Raw genomic sequence first — 17,592 nt, 5'->3', positions numbered from 1 at the left:
GCGGGGTCGGCGGCCGGCCGCTCCTGGCTTCTAGGCCGCGCTGGTCCCGGAACGCAAGACGCGCGCCGCCCGCCTGTTGGCCGGGACCTTCAGCGAGCGCGCCGGGGGGAGCGAGGCCCGGCAGCCATCTTGGGAGCGCAGCCTGGGGAGGGCGCTCCTACGGCGGCCCGCAGGGCTCACTGAGGCCCACAGGGACCTATGGCGGCCCGCGGAGGTCATGGTTGCGAGCCGTAGGGGGCCGGCGTCCTTGGCTCGGGGCTGTCCCTTTCGCGGCTTCTGGGCGCTCTCTCTTTTCCTGGCACAGTTCCCTTGGCGGCTGTTCATTAGACACTCAGCTCGCACGATCATTGTGGTTTGAAGTCGTCGGGAGGAGACCAGGCCTGCGGAAGGGGACTCTGGTGCCCTGGACTCAGCCAGTCACACTGTGCGTCCAGCATGAGAGGGAACCGCTCTGGGAAAGTGGACCCGTGCTGCCACCAGCGGCCAAGATTAAACGCCCAGCGCAGTCTGGATAAAGCTCCTTTAAAAGTCCTACCGTTGGGGAAGATTGTCTTCCATCATCTTGTCTGTTGTCTTTGCGCAAAGCTTTGAGACTGAAATGTCCTACCAGCTGAGCTGACTGCTGATTTTTGGGGGATGTTGAGACAAGCAGGGGCCTGGGGACTATTGACAAATGACATTGGCAGGCAACTCAGACTCCTCAGCTTAGTTTATTAACTTTTACCCTCCTTATTAAAATTTAATGTGGAAAAAAGATACTAAGCAAGTTAACGTCCTTTCTTTTCTCACCCGTCCTCACAGGTACAGATACCTAGTGAGCAGATAAATAGTCAAAAAACCCAGCAAGAGTGAGGCACTTGCAGTGTGGGGGCCTTCATTAGACAATGGACCAAAAAATTCGCCTGTTAATTTTGCAGTTAACAATTAGCAGATGAATTTCAGCATATCGAGCTCAGGGCATTTCCTAACAGGAAACCTATTTCTTCTGAACTGGAGCAGCCTTTGGTGAAAGGGGGCTAGTGATGTATCATTTTGGTGAATATGTTAGTTGTGACTTGATCCTCTTTTGCTTTGAAGAATAAACCCCTAATCCAGCATTTTATAACTAATGTCACAAGGAAGCTGCAATATGATCATATGAATCATGATCATACTGACAAGTGTTGCTAATTGAAACATTAAAAAATTTTTGAGATTCAAAAGGTTGCCTTTTTTTTCTGAAAATAATTTATCCTGGATTTAGAACTCTACTGAATTTTTCTTGTTAACTTGTTTGGGAAACACATGATTTCATTTGCTTTCATTTGCTCAGGAACCACAATTGTATTTTAAAATGTTGGTTCATTGGGTGATTATAAGTGTTGAAAACACTTGTACATATACATTTAAAAATTTTACAAATAGTCTGATTTTTCTACCTTAAATGGATTAAAAAAATAAACTCATGCAAAAAAGATCAGATTTGGGGTTATCAGAGATGGGGGGTATGGGACGGGGAATTGAAGAAAGGTGGTCAAAAGGTACAAACTTCCAGTTACAAGATAAATAAGTACAAGGCTGTAATGTATAGCATGATGACTGCAGTTAATACATCTGCATGATATATAGGAAAGCTATTAAGACAGTAAATCCTGAGTTCTAATCACAAGAAAATTTTTTTCTTTGCTTTCTGTTTACTGTGTCTGTATGAGATGAAATGCTACCTAAACCTAATGCAGTAATCACTTCACAATATATGTAAGTCACACCATTATGCTGTCTGCCTTTAACTTGTATGTCAGTTATATCTCAAAACCAGAGCAAACTGGAGCAGCCACTCTGGAAAACAGTATGGAGGTTCCTCAAAAAGTTAAAAATATCACTGCCCTATGACTCAGCAATTGCACTACTAGGCATTCATCCAAAAGATGCAAAAATACTGATTCAAAGGGGCACATGAACCTCAATTTTATAGCAGCACTATCAACAATAGCCAATTATGAAAAGAGCCATATATATATAATGAAATATTACTTAGCCATCAAAAAGAATGAAATCTTGCTATTTGCTATGACGTGGATGGAACTAGAGTGTATTATGTTAAGCAAAATAAGAGAAAGACATACCATATCATTTCACTCAGGTGGAACTTACGAAACAAAATGACGAACTTAGGGAAAGGGAAGGAAAGATAAAATAAGGTAAAAGCAGAGAAGCAGATAAGCTATAAGAGACTCTTAAATATAGAGAACAAACAGGGTGTCTGTAGGGGAGGTAGGTAGGAAAATGGGCTAAATAGTTGATGGGTATTAAGGAGAGTACTTATGATAAGCACCAGATGTTATATGTAAGTAATGAATCGCTAAGTTCTTCCCCTGAAACCAATACTACTCCATATGTTAACTAACTTAAGTCTAAATAAAATCTTGGAAGGAAAAACAAGTGGGGAAAAGGATCCCCCCCACTTATATTCTCCAAGTAATATGTGAGTTTTTCTTTATACTTCAGTGACTTACTCTGTGATTTGGGTTTTGCCATATTGGTTTTCTTAGAACCTACAACTCTAATATGTTACCCTACAATAGAAAAATAGAAAAACGTTGATTTCCAGTTTTGTTACTGACCTAACCCTAAATTTTATACCTTTTTTAGATACCTAATTGTATTGGTCTGCTTGGGCCGCTATAATAAAATAATACTGACTGTATGCTGAAACAATGGAAATTAATTTTTCAGAAGTTTAGAGGGGGGAAAGTCCAAGATCAAGGCATAGACAAGATAGACTTCCCTAGGAGTTCTTTGACTTGTTTGCCAAAAGTGGTTGTGTTTTCATATGCCCAAGGTGGGGAAAAGGAAAGAGAGAGAGAGAGGGGACATGCACTCTGGTGTCTCTTCTTTTAAGGGCACTAATCCTGTTGGATCAGGATTTAACCCTTTATGATCTCATTAAATTTAATTACCTCCTATAGGCCCTATCTCCAAATGTAGTCACATTTGGGGATTAGGGCTTCAACATATGAATTTTGGGAGGACACCGTGCAGTCCATAGCACTAGTCTTATAGCCTCTATTCAGCCCTGACCCTTTTGATACTTTGACTACAACCTTCTTTTGGCTCTAATGCCACTTAAGTTATTACTGTTTCCATGATTGGTTGTTTCATGGGGGATAGTGTTATTTCCTACAGATCATTTCTTTTCCTCTCTGAAGAGAAAAAACAAAAAGCTAACATTTCTTGAATACCTATTAGGTGCTAGGAATTCTGTATATTCACTCAGTTACCAAATTTGTATGGTTACTACCTTTGTGCTAAAACATAACAAAACAACTATTCAGGTCACCAAGAAGACAAAGTTCCTACTTTCCTGGCATTAAGAGTAGAAAGAATGTATATATATTCATATGTATGAATATATAATATGTCTGATGGTAATAAGAGCCATGAGGGAAAAGAAAACATGGGAAGAGGATGAGAGTTCTAGTTTGGAATGGGAGGTGAGGTGTGGTCAGGGATAAGTTGACACTTGAGCAGAGAGAGAGACCAAAGAAGTGAAGGAGTAAGCCAAGCGGGAACCAGGAGGAAGAGCTGGGGGACAGAGGGAATAGATAGCAGTGCAAATGTCCTGGTGTGTGTTCGAGGCCAATGCAGCTGATACAGCCCTACTCTACTAGGAGAGGAAGTCGGATAGAAAGAACAGGCCAGATCTCACAGGGTCTGAAAGCTGAGAAAAGCTTTTGCAACTCTTTAAGACTGACGTGATTCTGGATGACATTTAAAATATAATCACTCCCATTGCTGCAAGGGTACAGCATGGTAGAAATTGAGAGACTAATTGGGAGATATTAGAATAGCCCAAATAAAAGAAGGTGATGGTGGTAGTAGTGGAAAAGGGAAGACATGGTTATGCATAACATCTACAAAACTCTGCCAATTGCCTGGGTTTGTGGGCCTTTAAGATCACTATTAAATAGCTTAAAAAATCTGTTTCTTGGGGGGAGATTCTGTGGAAAACAATAGCAGCAGCATTATTGCTTGGTAATCCACATTAAAAAAAAAAGCAACTCTAAAACAAAAACAAAACCAATGAATGACACCTACAACCAATCTAAGTGAAACAGGATTCCCATGATCTCCAGTATACAGGTAAGTGAGAACTAAGCAATAGCAGTCACAAGATCTTTGTGGTATCAGCAAAGGGAACCAGTGAGGTATCTGGAGAATTCCAAAATACCTGAAAGGTATTCACTGGAAGGCCTGGCCCGTCAAGCTGAGAACGGCAGCTGAAATAAGAAGGGGTGTTTGTTCTCTCCAACATCGTGAGAGTGCAGGGGGCTCATGGTGCGGTCTGAAGGGATTGGAACAATATAGCTGTAGGAACTCTTGAAACTGACCTCCTGGTACTTCTTTAGGAAAGGGGCCCACACTGAGGACAGATTGCTGGGCATGGAAACAAAATTGAACCAGATAGAGACAAAGGGAAGAGAAGGTCCAGAAAAAAAATGGAGGATCATAAAGTCTTCAAAAGTAAGCTGACTTTAAAAATTTTAAGACCACACTGTGAAAATAGAAAAGATATTCTGTGAAGTGAGAAAAGCTATCCTGGAAACCACCTCCTTCAAAAAGTTCAAGGAAACCCATTTCACATAAAAATAAGCAAAAGGAAAGTAAGGGAAGTCAAATTCTATAGAAGACTACTGTAGTGAAAAAGAGAATAAGAACAGAATAGCACTTTTATGGACAATAAAATCTCACCAGAAAGACATACCCATACAGTAGTTCAAACCCAACACCCACCACTTAAAAGACACTAAGAAAATGATATGAGACATGAATGAACTATATAAATTGGAGTTAGAAACAATCAAAATGAACAAACTCAGAATAGAATTAGAAATAAAAAAATTACTTCAGCTATGAAGACTCAATTAATAGACACTGAAGAGTTAAATACATTTGATTATGCATTAAGAGAAGTGGAAGATGAAACAGAGAAAGATTTTATTTTTCAAGTGTTTATTTTGAGACAGAGAGAGAGAGACAGAGAGAGTGACAGCATGTGTATGCATGTGCACATGTGCAGGGGAGGGGCAGAGAGAGAGACAGAGAGAGACAGAGAGAGAATCCCAAGCAGGCTCTGCACTGTCAGCACAGAGCCCCACGTGGTGGCCCAATCTCATGAACTGTGAGATCATGACCTGAGCCAAAATCAAGAGTTTGACTCTTAACCGAGTCACCCAGGTCCCCCAGGAGAAAGATTTTAAAAATTAATGAAGATGGCATTTAAAAAGATCAGAGATAAGGTGGCAAACACTGATGATAAACAAAGGAAATCTAGCATACAGGTAATAGGAGTCCCTGGGGGGAAAAAGGAGGCAGGATAAGTAAACAGAACAAATACTATAAACTAGACTTCAAGAAACCTCCTTGAAATTTATATATATATGTATATATATTTCAAACTATGCATTGGGAGAACACACTGCACCTGAGAAAGTTGACTTAGAATTATCAACACTAAGTCACGTTCTTGTAAAACTAGTGGACTTTAAAGAAAAAATAATGCAATTTTCTTTGGGTATCCAGACAACAAAAAGAACAAGTGACTTTTACATGAAAGAGAATTAGGTTATCCTCAGACATTTTGGCAGCAGTGCTTTATTCCAGAAGAAAGTGGAACAACATATTTAATGTACTCCAGGAAAGAAAATGTGAGAATATGATAATGGCATGTTAAAATCCACGAGGTAATGATGTTGTTATGCACGTGCGCACACAGGCACACACACATATATACACATATTTCAATCTACTGGTTACCATTAGAGGATGATAGGGGACCAATTCAATATCCTAAAAACTGGCAAATAAATGGGAAAAATAAATCATTGTCATTCCTGTATGGTATGGACCATACTACCATGAAACCAAGTAGCAGGTAAAAGGAATCATTTCTTCATGAAGTATTCTAATAAAAGAAAATGAACTCATGGGGTAGATTATTATGATTTTCAGCCCGCTGTGAATTAAGGGACCTAGGCAGTATCAACAGCCACAGACATACCCTAAAGAGAGTCAAATAGACATATGTGCCTCATGAGGAAGGAAGTAACACCACCCAAACAGCATTGCTAAAAGAACTGAACCCGAGCCTGAGTAAGCCTCTAAATTCTGCCAACTTGCAGAAGCAGTGAAACATGTCAAAGTGCCCATGAATATTCAACCATTAAAATTCATATTATGGGAAACTCTTCAAGACAAATGGCTCATGTTCTTTAACAGGTAGATTGTAAGGAAGAGAAAGGGTTGGGGGAGATTTGGCAAGTGAAAGAAAAAAAGAGAGAGCAAGACTCAACTATAGCGCTAATGGACATTCAGGTGATGAAGCTAAAATTAAAGGCAAGTGTGGTGATTTTAAAACATGCCTAAAAATTTTTAAACACTCCTTCCATATGAGAGCCCTCCCTTTGAATCCAGACTGGCCTTAGTGACTCTTCTGTAACCAAGAGAATGCAATGGAAGTGATTCTGCATGACTTCTGGGGCCAGGTCATAAAAAACAATAGCATTTACTCTGTACTCAATGGGGACACTGACTCTTTGAGCCCTGAACTACTATGTAAAAAAAAATGTTATTTCTCTGAGGCTGCCATGCTATGAGAAAGCCCAGGTCAAATGGAGAGGCCTTGCATAGATCTTCTGGTGGATAGTTCAAGCTGAGCTTCAGATCCCAACTGACAAACAGGATCCACTCCCAGACACATGAAGGAAGATGCTTCTAGAAGACATCAGCCTTGAGAGGTTGAATCACCTCCAGGCACTGAGTCTTCCCAGCTCAAACACCATGAAGCAGAAACAGTGAAATGCTGTAGCCGGTTTGTACCAGCTTGCAGGAGCCATTGTTAGCATCTTTTCCCAGCTCCACATTCAGTGATGTCACATGGGTGAAATTAGTCACGGTAGGAGTATTTGCCCCACAGAAGTGAGCAAATACTACAAATTGGGGCATTTTTCTGTGCTTTATCTGAATTCCTGACCCACAAAATCTGTGAGCATAATAAAACAGGTGTATTAAGCCACCTGGTTTCAGAGTTTGTTTTTGTTTTTGTTTTTGTCTTTTTTACAAGGAAGTGACTACTCTAAATAGAGAGTGGTCACTTTTGTGGGGAAGAAGGTGGTTGAGATAAGAACTTCTGAAACTTTTGGAGCAGCTGGAAATTCTATTACTCTGGGTGGTGATTATAAAGATGTTCTCCTTAAAATAATTAAGTCATATATTAGTTTTGTGTGATTTTCTGTATCTATTATTTTATAATAAAAATTTCTATAAAATAGTCCTTTTATGTTGGAGTTGGTGAGGTGATGACTTCACTTGTCTTTCTTTCCAATATATATTCAGCAAAATGCATTTTTCTAACTTTAAAAAAATTTTTTTAGTGTAAGCTCTATGCCCAACATGGGGCCTGAATTCATGACTCTGGGATCAAGAGTCACATTTTCTATTGACTGAGTCAGCCAGGCAATCCCAAAATGCATTTTTGATATGGAATAACTCTAAGACAATGTTAAAAGCTAAATTTAAAATTTTTGAAACCTAAATTGTGTAAACCTATAGGAGGCTCATGGTGATGCAATATATATTCAGAAAATAAACAATTGCATAGTCTCAAAAGAGAGAGCCACTTATAATGAGTTCAATTTTTAATTCCTCTTGATCAAATTAAAAAATGAGCTTACTTTAAGCTTATATGAATATCATATTATAACATTTATGAGTGTGCCAGAATTTTTAGGATATAAAAATAAAGCCTTCTTAGTTTCTTACTGTGTTTTACACAGAGTAGAAATACACTTCTAGGGGCCCCTGGGTGGCTCAGTTGGTTGAGCATCTGGCTTCAGCTCAGGTCATGATCTCATGGTTCAGTTTGTGGGTTCAAGCCCCGCATCGGGCTCTGTGCTGACAGCTGGCTCAGAGCCTGGAGCCTGTCTTCGGATTCTGTGTCTCCCTCTCTCTCTCTGACCCTCCCCTGCTCATGCTGTTTCTCTCTCTCTCTCTCTCTCAAAAATAAATAAAACATTAAGAAAAAAATTAAAAAATAAAAAGAAATACACTTCTAATTTATTTACTAAGACAGTTTTATATGAAATGCTTTGAACATACACACGTTCCTATTTTAATTGCCTTAGATACTGCTAGATTTGAACAGGCTGGAAATTATTTCCTAACATTCAGTTCCCCATATTTTGCAAAATTAGAATAGCCATGTAATAATAATATAATAAACAGGCTGGCACAGTGCCCTACATAATGGGCCCTACAATATTTGAGCTGTACTGAGTTGGTAGACTATGTAAATAGCAATATGGTATGATTTCAGGTGTTTGAGAAAGGTCCCTGCCACAGGTTCTGAAATTTCACCATTAGAATGTACTTCCTTGGTCTGTAAGACAAATATTTAAAGACAAATATTACATCCTTTCAGCCAACACCTCTACGGGAGTTGGGTGTCACAAATCTATGAGATTTATGGGACTGGACTTGGCCCCATACCTGAGGCAAGGTAGGAGAGACCTCAGAAAAGGCGAAAGTGGAGGGTTTATATTGAATGGAGACGTGGAGAATTCCAAAAATAAGCTTTGCCTTCTTCAGACCCACTTTTCTGAGCTGATATAGGTTCTCCAGCTTCCTCTGAGAAGACTTTTTTTTCCTAGAATGTGGCAAAGGGCTGAAAGGTTTCTTGGGATACACACACACACACACACACACACACACACACACACACACACACACATAAGGTTTAGGAATGAGGTAAACGTTATGGGTGAAGCATTGGATCAAGTAAAACATGTAGCAGGATTGATTAAATAGTCTCAATGTAGCATTGACTTTATTTATTAAATAATTTTTATCATTTCCAATTTCAAAGCCCCATCATCCATGCAATGGTATACCAGTACTTTCTTGATAAATTCAGTCCAGTTCAGGGATTCTGATCTGATTATTACAATTTCAGTCTCATTTAGGTGTTAATTATCTCTGATCCCTACCTTTGCATAACTAGTGAGTCCCTCTCTTTCTCTCTTCCTTTGCTGATTTATGCCCATGTGACAGTCTGAGTCTCATATGAGAATGGACATAGTGTAATTTTGTGATTATCCCCATTCTGTGTGACCTGCCTCCCTCCATGAGGCATGTCACTAACGTAACAGTAGGCATGTAACTCCAGGCATGTGGCTGGCCTACTCCGGAGACTCCCTGACACCTCCCAAGAGATCTGTTGCAAGATGGTAAGGGCCCAGGACCCAACTCTAACTTCTGTGAATATTGGTGGCTTCTGTGCTAGCTGGAGAATATCCCTTTCTGTTTCTCTCTGCCCCTGTTTGTTTAATCAAGAGTAGTGGTGATAGGGTAGCCTTGAGGATTCCCAGAGCGTGGACTCTGAGCTGACTGTGAGGGGCCTAGCAGTATGGTGGGCCTTTGAGCTTACACGTTGAAGCCATGAATGGTCTCCGTGGTTCTCAACAATCCCCACCTTGATAATGTATGTTTCAGATTTTAGACACAAACCATTAATAGACCGAGGTACAGTTTATTTGTGTTTGCTCTCAAGGATTCTACAACAGGAAAATGCACACTGGATACTTTATTTTTACACATTAACAAAACTCTTGGTCACCCTAAACTATTACAATGGGATCTTTGATATAATTGTGTACTTCTGTCTTCACTGTGTTACTATAAAACATAAAACATTAAAACAGAAAACAAAAACCCATAAAAATATGATGCTAACAGCTCCTTTCCACTTCTTACTTGATGCACTTCACACTTTTTCTTCTTTCTCACTCTCACTCCTTTTTTTTTTCATGTTTGCTTTCTCCTTTTATTTCTCTTTCTTACATAGCTGCTTACTACTTTAGTAACCTATTGGTGGCACCCAAAGGCATTTCTTAGGCTACTTAGTGGCCCTCAGAAATAAAAGAGATTGGAGAATTTTTACTGATTAAGCAATTTATCTCAACTGGAATATTGTCACTTTCATCTGATGCTACTCCAACTAAAAACAACATAAGTGTACTAACATATGCTAGCAAAATATTACTTCAGGTTTAGTGCTTTAAATTTTAAATCTTAAGTCCAAACTGCCAAACATTTTTAATGAAAGCGTTTTCAGAAGTTCAGAAGCGTTTCAGATGTTTAGATGACCAAGGTGGTATTCATCAGTGGTTTTAATTTAAAAATCAAAGAAACAGAACATGTTAGCATTGAGTTTCTGTGGAAGTTTTCTCTTGGTTGGCCTTCTGTTCTTCCATTGTAATTCCCACAACCGCTAAGTTACTTACACTGCTGGCGTGTCCAGATCTGTCTAGTGTGCCCTGAATGGCTTTAGCTTTCCTAGGATGGCCATGTAAACTTTTTGACCTTAAAGATGGGAATCCCATAGTTTGGTCTGGTTTCACAGACAGTAACTTTTCCTTGTCAGTTCTGTCAGCGAAAGTTTGAGGGACCATTTCAGAAACACGATTTTCATCTTCGGTGCCTGTAAATTGCTCTTTATGCTCAGCTTGCATTGCAGCTTCTGACACAACGTAAGGGAGGTCTGTACTCCGAGAACGTGTGATCTTTTGAACTTGATATTTCCATTCTGTTGTCCAGTGTTGAACTGTAGAGGCGCCTGTTGGGTCCATGACTGAACTGTAGTCTGTACTGTTGTTAACCCCGCTGACTAGTTTTCGTCCACGGGAATACACAAAGCTTCTGGACTTCATTGTTTTATAAGCACTGAACGTTTCATCGGGGTGATAGCGTGTCAATTTTGCTTCTTCTAGGGGATAGGAAATTGTGTCCTCTACCTGTGTTGTCTCCACTGTCAGCTGATGGTCTTGAAAATCTGATTTGTTCTGTCCATGCCTAACATCTGTTTGATTTACACTTGGGGGAATAGTTTCTTCCTTTTTAGAGTCTGCCTGTCTTCTTTCATCTTCAGCTGAGATCCCAATATCTGGACCTAATTTCAGCTCTGAAGAGGTCTTTACATTGTCTAATGCAAGTTGACTGCAGTCAGGTGTTGCTGGCAGGCTTGTGTTGGATGAAAGGTGAAGGCTGCCCTGACGCTCTGGCACCAGATGCATTTTTGACTCCTTGTCTTCCTTCACTCGGAAGGAACAGGCTTTCCTCCTGAATCCTGTCCCTGGTGGCATGGAGAAATCCTCACACAGCAGCTCCTCTCCATTAAAATGGTATCTATACATACTATAGCCATCGGTGCTATTGATACTGCTTTGTCTTAGAAGATAAGTTGCATCACATTCAGAAGAAGCTCGGGACCGTGTCTGGAACAGGTCGGACTTGTCAATTCCTGCGAGATTTTCAAGAGCATTCACCATTCTGTTTGACAGTTCTTCAAGTTGAGAAAGTCGAATGTCGACAGTCTGTAGGGAAGTTTTCATAAAATTTTCTCTTTCGTTGATTTCTTCCAATCTCATTGACATATTTTCAACTCTGGTGAACACAAAGGGATAGATTTATTAAGCTGCGATTAACCAAAAGTTAAAAAGAAAAATACAATGTAATTAGTGTTTTATGATTTTCCAGTCTTTTGCGAATCATGGCACTCATTGAGCATATTTTCAAACTTCATAGTACTTCATACTTCAAACTATTAAAACGGACTATGAGAGCATCAGATAGTAATAGAAACAGTTAACAGATAGTGTGTATGTACTATTTACCACTCATGGTTCTAAGTGTCTCACATGTTCATTAGTAAGTACTTACTGAGGTACTATTCTAGGCTGGTTTAATCCTCACAACAGCCTGGGATAAGCACTATTATCAGCATCCCCCTTTTACAAACGAGGAAATCAAGTCATAGTGTAAGTAATTTGCCCAAGGTGAGCAGTGGAGCTGCACACCGTGTAGATTTGAATGCACACAGTGTGCCTCTAGTATCTGCTCCAGCTCTTAGCTGGCATATCACATTGCCTCTGAGATTAAAAGATGATGCTAGCACTTAGGTTTTTGAGGTTTGATTATAGCTGTCAGCAATTAAAGGTTATGTTGATAAAATTAATTAAAATCCTTATATAAAGTTCAAGGGATTCAGAAGATGAATTGCTGGTAATTAGGTACAGATTATCAGATGGTTTACCCAAGGGACAAGAGGTCATTTAATTATCTGAAGAATACTACTAACTTTAAATTGCTCATTATATTTAATAATTAGCGTTCCCTTAGTGGGTTAAAAAAAAGATCATGGTAGATTACAAATACCTGCTGCTAGATTTTTAACTCGTAGAAGATCAGGCAACAACTTAGAAACCATAATGTTGTCTGACCTAAAACCTGCTGGTACAGACTATGTTTTATATATCAAGAATATGTACAGTATGGGGTCGCCTGGGTGGCTCAGTAGGCTAAGCATCTGATTCTTGATTTCACCTCAGACCACGATCTCACAGTTTGTGAGTTCAAGCCCCACATCGGGCTCTGTGCTGACAGCTTGGAGCCTGCTTGGGATTTTCTCTCCCTCTCTGTCTACCCCTCCCCCACTTGTGTGCTTGCCAGTGTGCTCTCTCTCTCTCTCTCTCAAAATAAAAGCTTAAAATAAACAGTATGAATTTTTTCAGCTCGTTCATGAAATTAACTCTAAGGACAGTGGGTCATGCACAGGACCTAGCACTGCCTTCTAAAAGTTGAATTTGCCCCCCAGCACATGGTGAGGGTGGGGAGTAGGGATCGTGGCTCCCAGTTGGAAGCCTCTTGGCCCCCTGAACCAGCAATACGGTGATCTGATCCAGCAAGTTCATCCCTGGGTGGGGACCAACATTTTGGTCTGATTCTGTCATGCTTTGTTTTTTTCCCACCCTCTGGTCTTTTCTTAGAAATGCATAGGCAGTCTCTAGGGTCACTGAGTTTGCACTGAGTCTGTTTCTAGCAGGTCCTTGCTGCCTTCTGTACATATCCTTATAAATCCTCTCACCTGGTGTCCTCACTTGCCTTTCACCCACTTGCTGAACGCCTGCTGTTCTCTGCACTGTTTCTGCTCTCTGACTACCTCTGCCGTTCCCCTCCCCTACATTCTTCCAGCACTTCTTTTGTTAATGCTGTGCTTCTGTTGGCCACTTTGACAGCTGTGCTCTGATGTGTGGGAGGGTCCTTGGCTTCTATTCTTAACCTCTTTTTGTGGGGAAAAGACTATTTATATGTCCCCTAGGAAACCACATCATTTGAGCAGGAAGGGTCTGGCTTCCTGGAAATTTGCCACTAGGAGGACCAAATTCACTGTGTATGAGAAGTCCTGACTCTTGTACCATAGACCCGACGGGTTCTAAGGGTTCTCGCTCCTCCTGCATTTTGGGGACCAGCAGAACTTGCGCTGTTAATTTATATTACTTCCAGTAAGACTCGGTTTTCTCTGTTATAGGTAACGTGTCCTTACTCACTTCAAATCTGTTACCATTGATGATTCCTTTCGTGTTAAAATCCACAATTTCCTCTGTAAAGTCAAACCTGAGATCCTTTAACAAATACTACATTAAGAGATAACGCAGCTGCGCAAACATTGAAAAATAAACACACTGGTAAAATATAGATACGTATCTTCCCTCTCACATCTTTTATAATTCTCTGCCTATGTTTTGTCTGTATTATCTAATTCAGATAACAGCATTGCTGACCACTCATACGTAACAGAGAAACTTGCTGTTTGCAATGACACAGATGGACCTAGAGGGTATTATGCTAAATGAAGTAAGTCGGACAGAGAAGGAAAAATATCATATGATTGCACTTATATGTAGAATCTAACAACAAAACACATGAACAAACAATAAAACAGAAACAGACCCCTACATACAGAGAACAAACTGGTGTTACCAGAGGGGCGGGGGAGGGAGATGTGCAAAATGGGTGAAGGAGAGTCGGAGGTACAGAATAAGTCAAGGAGATGACAGGTACCGCATAGGACTATACTCAGTTCTGTTATACTAGTGCTGTGTGGCGACAGATGGTAGCCACACTGTGGTGAGCTACAGAGTTGTCAAATCACCACCGTGCACCTGACACTAACGTAACACTGTGTGTCAACTGCACTTCAGTAAAAAAATATAAAAGACCGCTGATTATTTAGTCTCCCTCACAGTGCCTCTGCCTTCCTACTTTTCTAACTTGTGCCCCCTGCAATGAATAAGTTACCAGGCTCTGCAGCTGGCCTCCCCTGAAGGTATGTGTAACTCTCCTGGCATTCCTACTGTCACTCCCTTAGTTCAAACTGTGGAAGAAACAATGTTTCACGATGTGGCTCAGATTAAGGAAAAATTATCAGATGCTTATTTCAAGTCTGTAAACAACTACAGCATTTTGGAGACAACAGTTTAAACAGCTATCCAACATCAAGGGGTGGCTATACAAATCAAGGGGGGCTGTATTGAGTCTTTATAGTATGTTTGAGAGGTGAAAGAAAGAAATGAGTTTAAGTTCACTTGTGTCTGAAATGATTAACAAAAAGGGTGGATAATAAATTATATCCTGTGTTAGCCATTCTTTGTGACTTCCCACGGTTACTTAAGACTTTTCCCAGACCTTAGCATCCCTATGGTGATTTCCATTTCAGATGGGGAAAGACAAGCTAGCTAGGAAACACTTTGACAAGAGTCCCATATCTGTTGACATGCTGAGTGGCAGGAAAACAAACGAGAAAAGCCTGTCATTTCTGACAGAGCGCATAGCAAGATATGAACTTTCTTACTCTCTTAAGTTTTAATTCTGCTTTCCTTTCAGCACAGAGTGAAATATTTTTTTTAGCACAGCCCAGAATACATGAGGTATGTCTACCTCTTTATGCTTTGGTTGTCTTCGATATTACACAGACATATACTGAAAAACCCAACATTCCTTCATTACAGATGTTCCAAGTTTACATGTGGTATATGTTCTGTATGAAGAGGTTTTTAAAAATTATTATTATTTTATTTTTATTATATATTTTTTAATGTTTATTTGTTTTTGAGAGAGACAGAGCAGGAGTGGGGGAGGGGCAAAAAGAGAGGGAGACAGGGTCTGAAACAGGCTCCAGGCTCCCAGCTGTCAGCACAGAGCCCAATGCAGGGCTTAAACTCACAAATCATGAGATCCTGACCTAGACCAAAGTTGGACACTTAACCCACTGAGCCACGCAGGCGTCCCTCTGAAGAGTTTCTTGCAGTAATTTTTTTTAGAGCCCAACTGCTAACAATTAATTCCCTAAGAAGGTCTTTGCTTCATATTCATTCCTGAAGAATTTTTGTTGGATACAGAATCTGGGAGTTGACAGTTCTTTTTGTCAGCTTTAAAAACATGATGCTACTTTCTCCTAACCTTCTTGGTTTCTTGTGAGAAATCTGCTGTTATTTAAATAGCTGTTCCCATTTAAGTAATGTGTCATTTTCTCAATGATGGCCATAAAAAAATTTTTTTTGCCTTTGTTTTCAGTAGTTTCTAACATGTACCTGAGTGTGGATTTCTTTGAGTTATTCCTGTTTGGTGTTTGCTAAATTTCTTTAATCTGTAGGTTTATGTCTTTCATCCAATTTGGGAATTTTTCAGTTAATATTTCTTTAAATATTGTTTTCTGCATTACATTTTTTCTTTTCTCCTATGCAGGTTCTGATGGCACAGTGTTACACCTTTTGTTATTGTTTTACAGGTTTATGGGGTTCCTAATTTTCCCCTCTATTTTATTTACTCGCTGTTGCCCAGATTAGGTAATTTCTACCTGTGTATATCTTCAAGTTTATAGATTCCTTCCTCTGTACCTCTGTTATGCTATTGAGCCTATCCAGTGAAATTTTAATTTCATTGTAGTTTTCAGTCTTTTTTTTTCATTTTTAATGTTTTATTTATTTTTGAGAGGGGGGGCAAGCATGAGCAGGGGAGGGCAGAGAGAGAGGGAGACACAGAATCCAAGAAGCAGGCTGCAGGCTCTGCTCAGACCCCGATGCTGGCTCGAATTCGTGAACCACAGGAAATTACCTGAGCCAAAGGCAGAGGCTTAACCGACTGAACCGCTCAGGTGCTCCAGTACTAAACCTTTCATTGGCTCTTCTTTATATCTTCTGTTTTCTAATACTTTCTAAATTTTTTCAGTTTCAACTTTTATTTTTTGCAATTTTGTTCGAGCATTTTTATAATAGTTGGTTTAAAATATGTCAAATGTCCTTTGGCCTTGACGTTTATTAATTTACCCCCATATTTCTTCATACTCTAAATTATTTTTGATGATATTGTGAACATTTTTAAAAATTTTAATTTTTTTTGAAAGTTGGGAGGAGCAGAGAGAATGAGAGACAGAGGATCTGAAGAGGGCTCTGCACTGATAGCAGAGAGTAGATGTGGGGCTCGAACTTACGAAGGGTGAGGTCATGATGTGGGTTGAAGTTGGATACCTAATGGACTGAGCCACACAGGTGCACCCAGTGGACATTTTGAATACTACATCATATGGCAGAGTCTTTAAATCACATGGCGAATGTTCATATTTTCCTTTTAGTAAATGATTGACCTCGTTAGGCTTAAGCTGCAACTTCCAACATGATTTCTATGGGATGTGCTTCCAATTTCAGTTCAATTTGCAAAACTTTTTCAGTGTTTTTGGAATCTGTACTGTATGCATGCAGTCCAGTGATCAGTTTGGGACTTTTGAGTGGTCTATTCATTTCTCAATGCCTTTGAGATCTTCTTTTTTAATCCAGGCATTCCCTGTTATAATTGTTCTGAGTACCACTTTTGCTGCATCCTAGAAGCTTTGGTTATGTTATGTTTTCATTTTTATTCACTTTGAAGTATTTTCTTTCTCTTTAAAACATTTTTAAATTGTGATAAAATACATACAGTGTAAAATTTACCAACTTACCCATTTTTAGGTGTTCAGTGGCATTTAGTACACTCATACTGTTGTGCATCCTCAAAGTCCTTTCTAATTTGTCTTGTAATTTCTTCTCTGACTTATTGGTTATTTAAGAGTGTGATGTTTAATTTTCACATATTTCTAAATTTTCTTTTGTTATTAATTTATTATTTTATTTCATTGTGGCCAGAGAACACACTTTGTATAATTTCAATTTTTAAAAAATTTGTTGAGATTTGTTATATGGCCTAACATATGGTCTATCCTGCACAATGTTCCTTATGCTCTTGAGAAGAATGTGTATCCTGCTGTTGTGGAATGAAGTGTCTGTTAGGTTGAGTTGGCATATAGTATTATTCAAGTCTTTTATTTTTTTTATATCTTCTGTCTCATTCTGTTATTAACGCAAATGAGATATTAGAGTCTCCAACTATTATTGTGAAACTGTTTATTTCTCCCTTCAATTCTGTAAGTTTTTGCTTCATATATTATGAGGCTCTGCTATTACAATCATAAATGTTTGTAATTATATCTTGATAAATGGACCATTTTATCATAATTTAATGTCCCTTTTTCTTCTAATAATGATTTTTTTCCATAATATTTTATTGTCAAATTGTTTTCCATACAACACCCAGTGCTCTTCCTCCATCACCACCACCTCTTTTCCCCCCTCCCCCTTCCCCTTCAACCCTCAGTTCATTCTCAGCATTCAATAGTCTCTCAAGTTT

General features: G+C 39.4%; 1 protein-coding gene across 1 annotated transcript in view; it reads right to left on the bottom strand.

The window, feature by feature from the left end:
* Positions 1-10,235: 10,235 nt before the first annotated feature.
* TRPM1 (transient receptor potential cation channel subfamily M member 1) overlaps positions 10,236-17,592 on the bottom strand; it is an 89,525-nt gene continuing 82,168 nt past the window's right edge. Inside the window, 1 exon segment of the mRNA XM_029951274.1 lies at positions 10,236-11,478. Within this exon segment, the coding sequence (XP_029807134.1) occupies positions 10,236-11,478 (1,243 nt within the window).

Source organism: Suricata suricatta, chromosome 9, assembly GCF_006229205.1.
Source record: "Suricata suricatta isolate VVHF042 chromosome 9, meerkat_22Aug2017_6uvM2_HiC, whole genome shotgun sequence".
In the NCBI taxonomy this organism is placed as follows: domain Eukaryota; kingdom Metazoa; phylum Chordata; class Mammalia; order Carnivora; family Herpestidae; genus Suricata; species Suricata suricatta.
The sequence above is the reverse complement of the archived record's forward strand: the minus strand, read 5'-3'. Positions and strand labels throughout refer to the sequence as shown.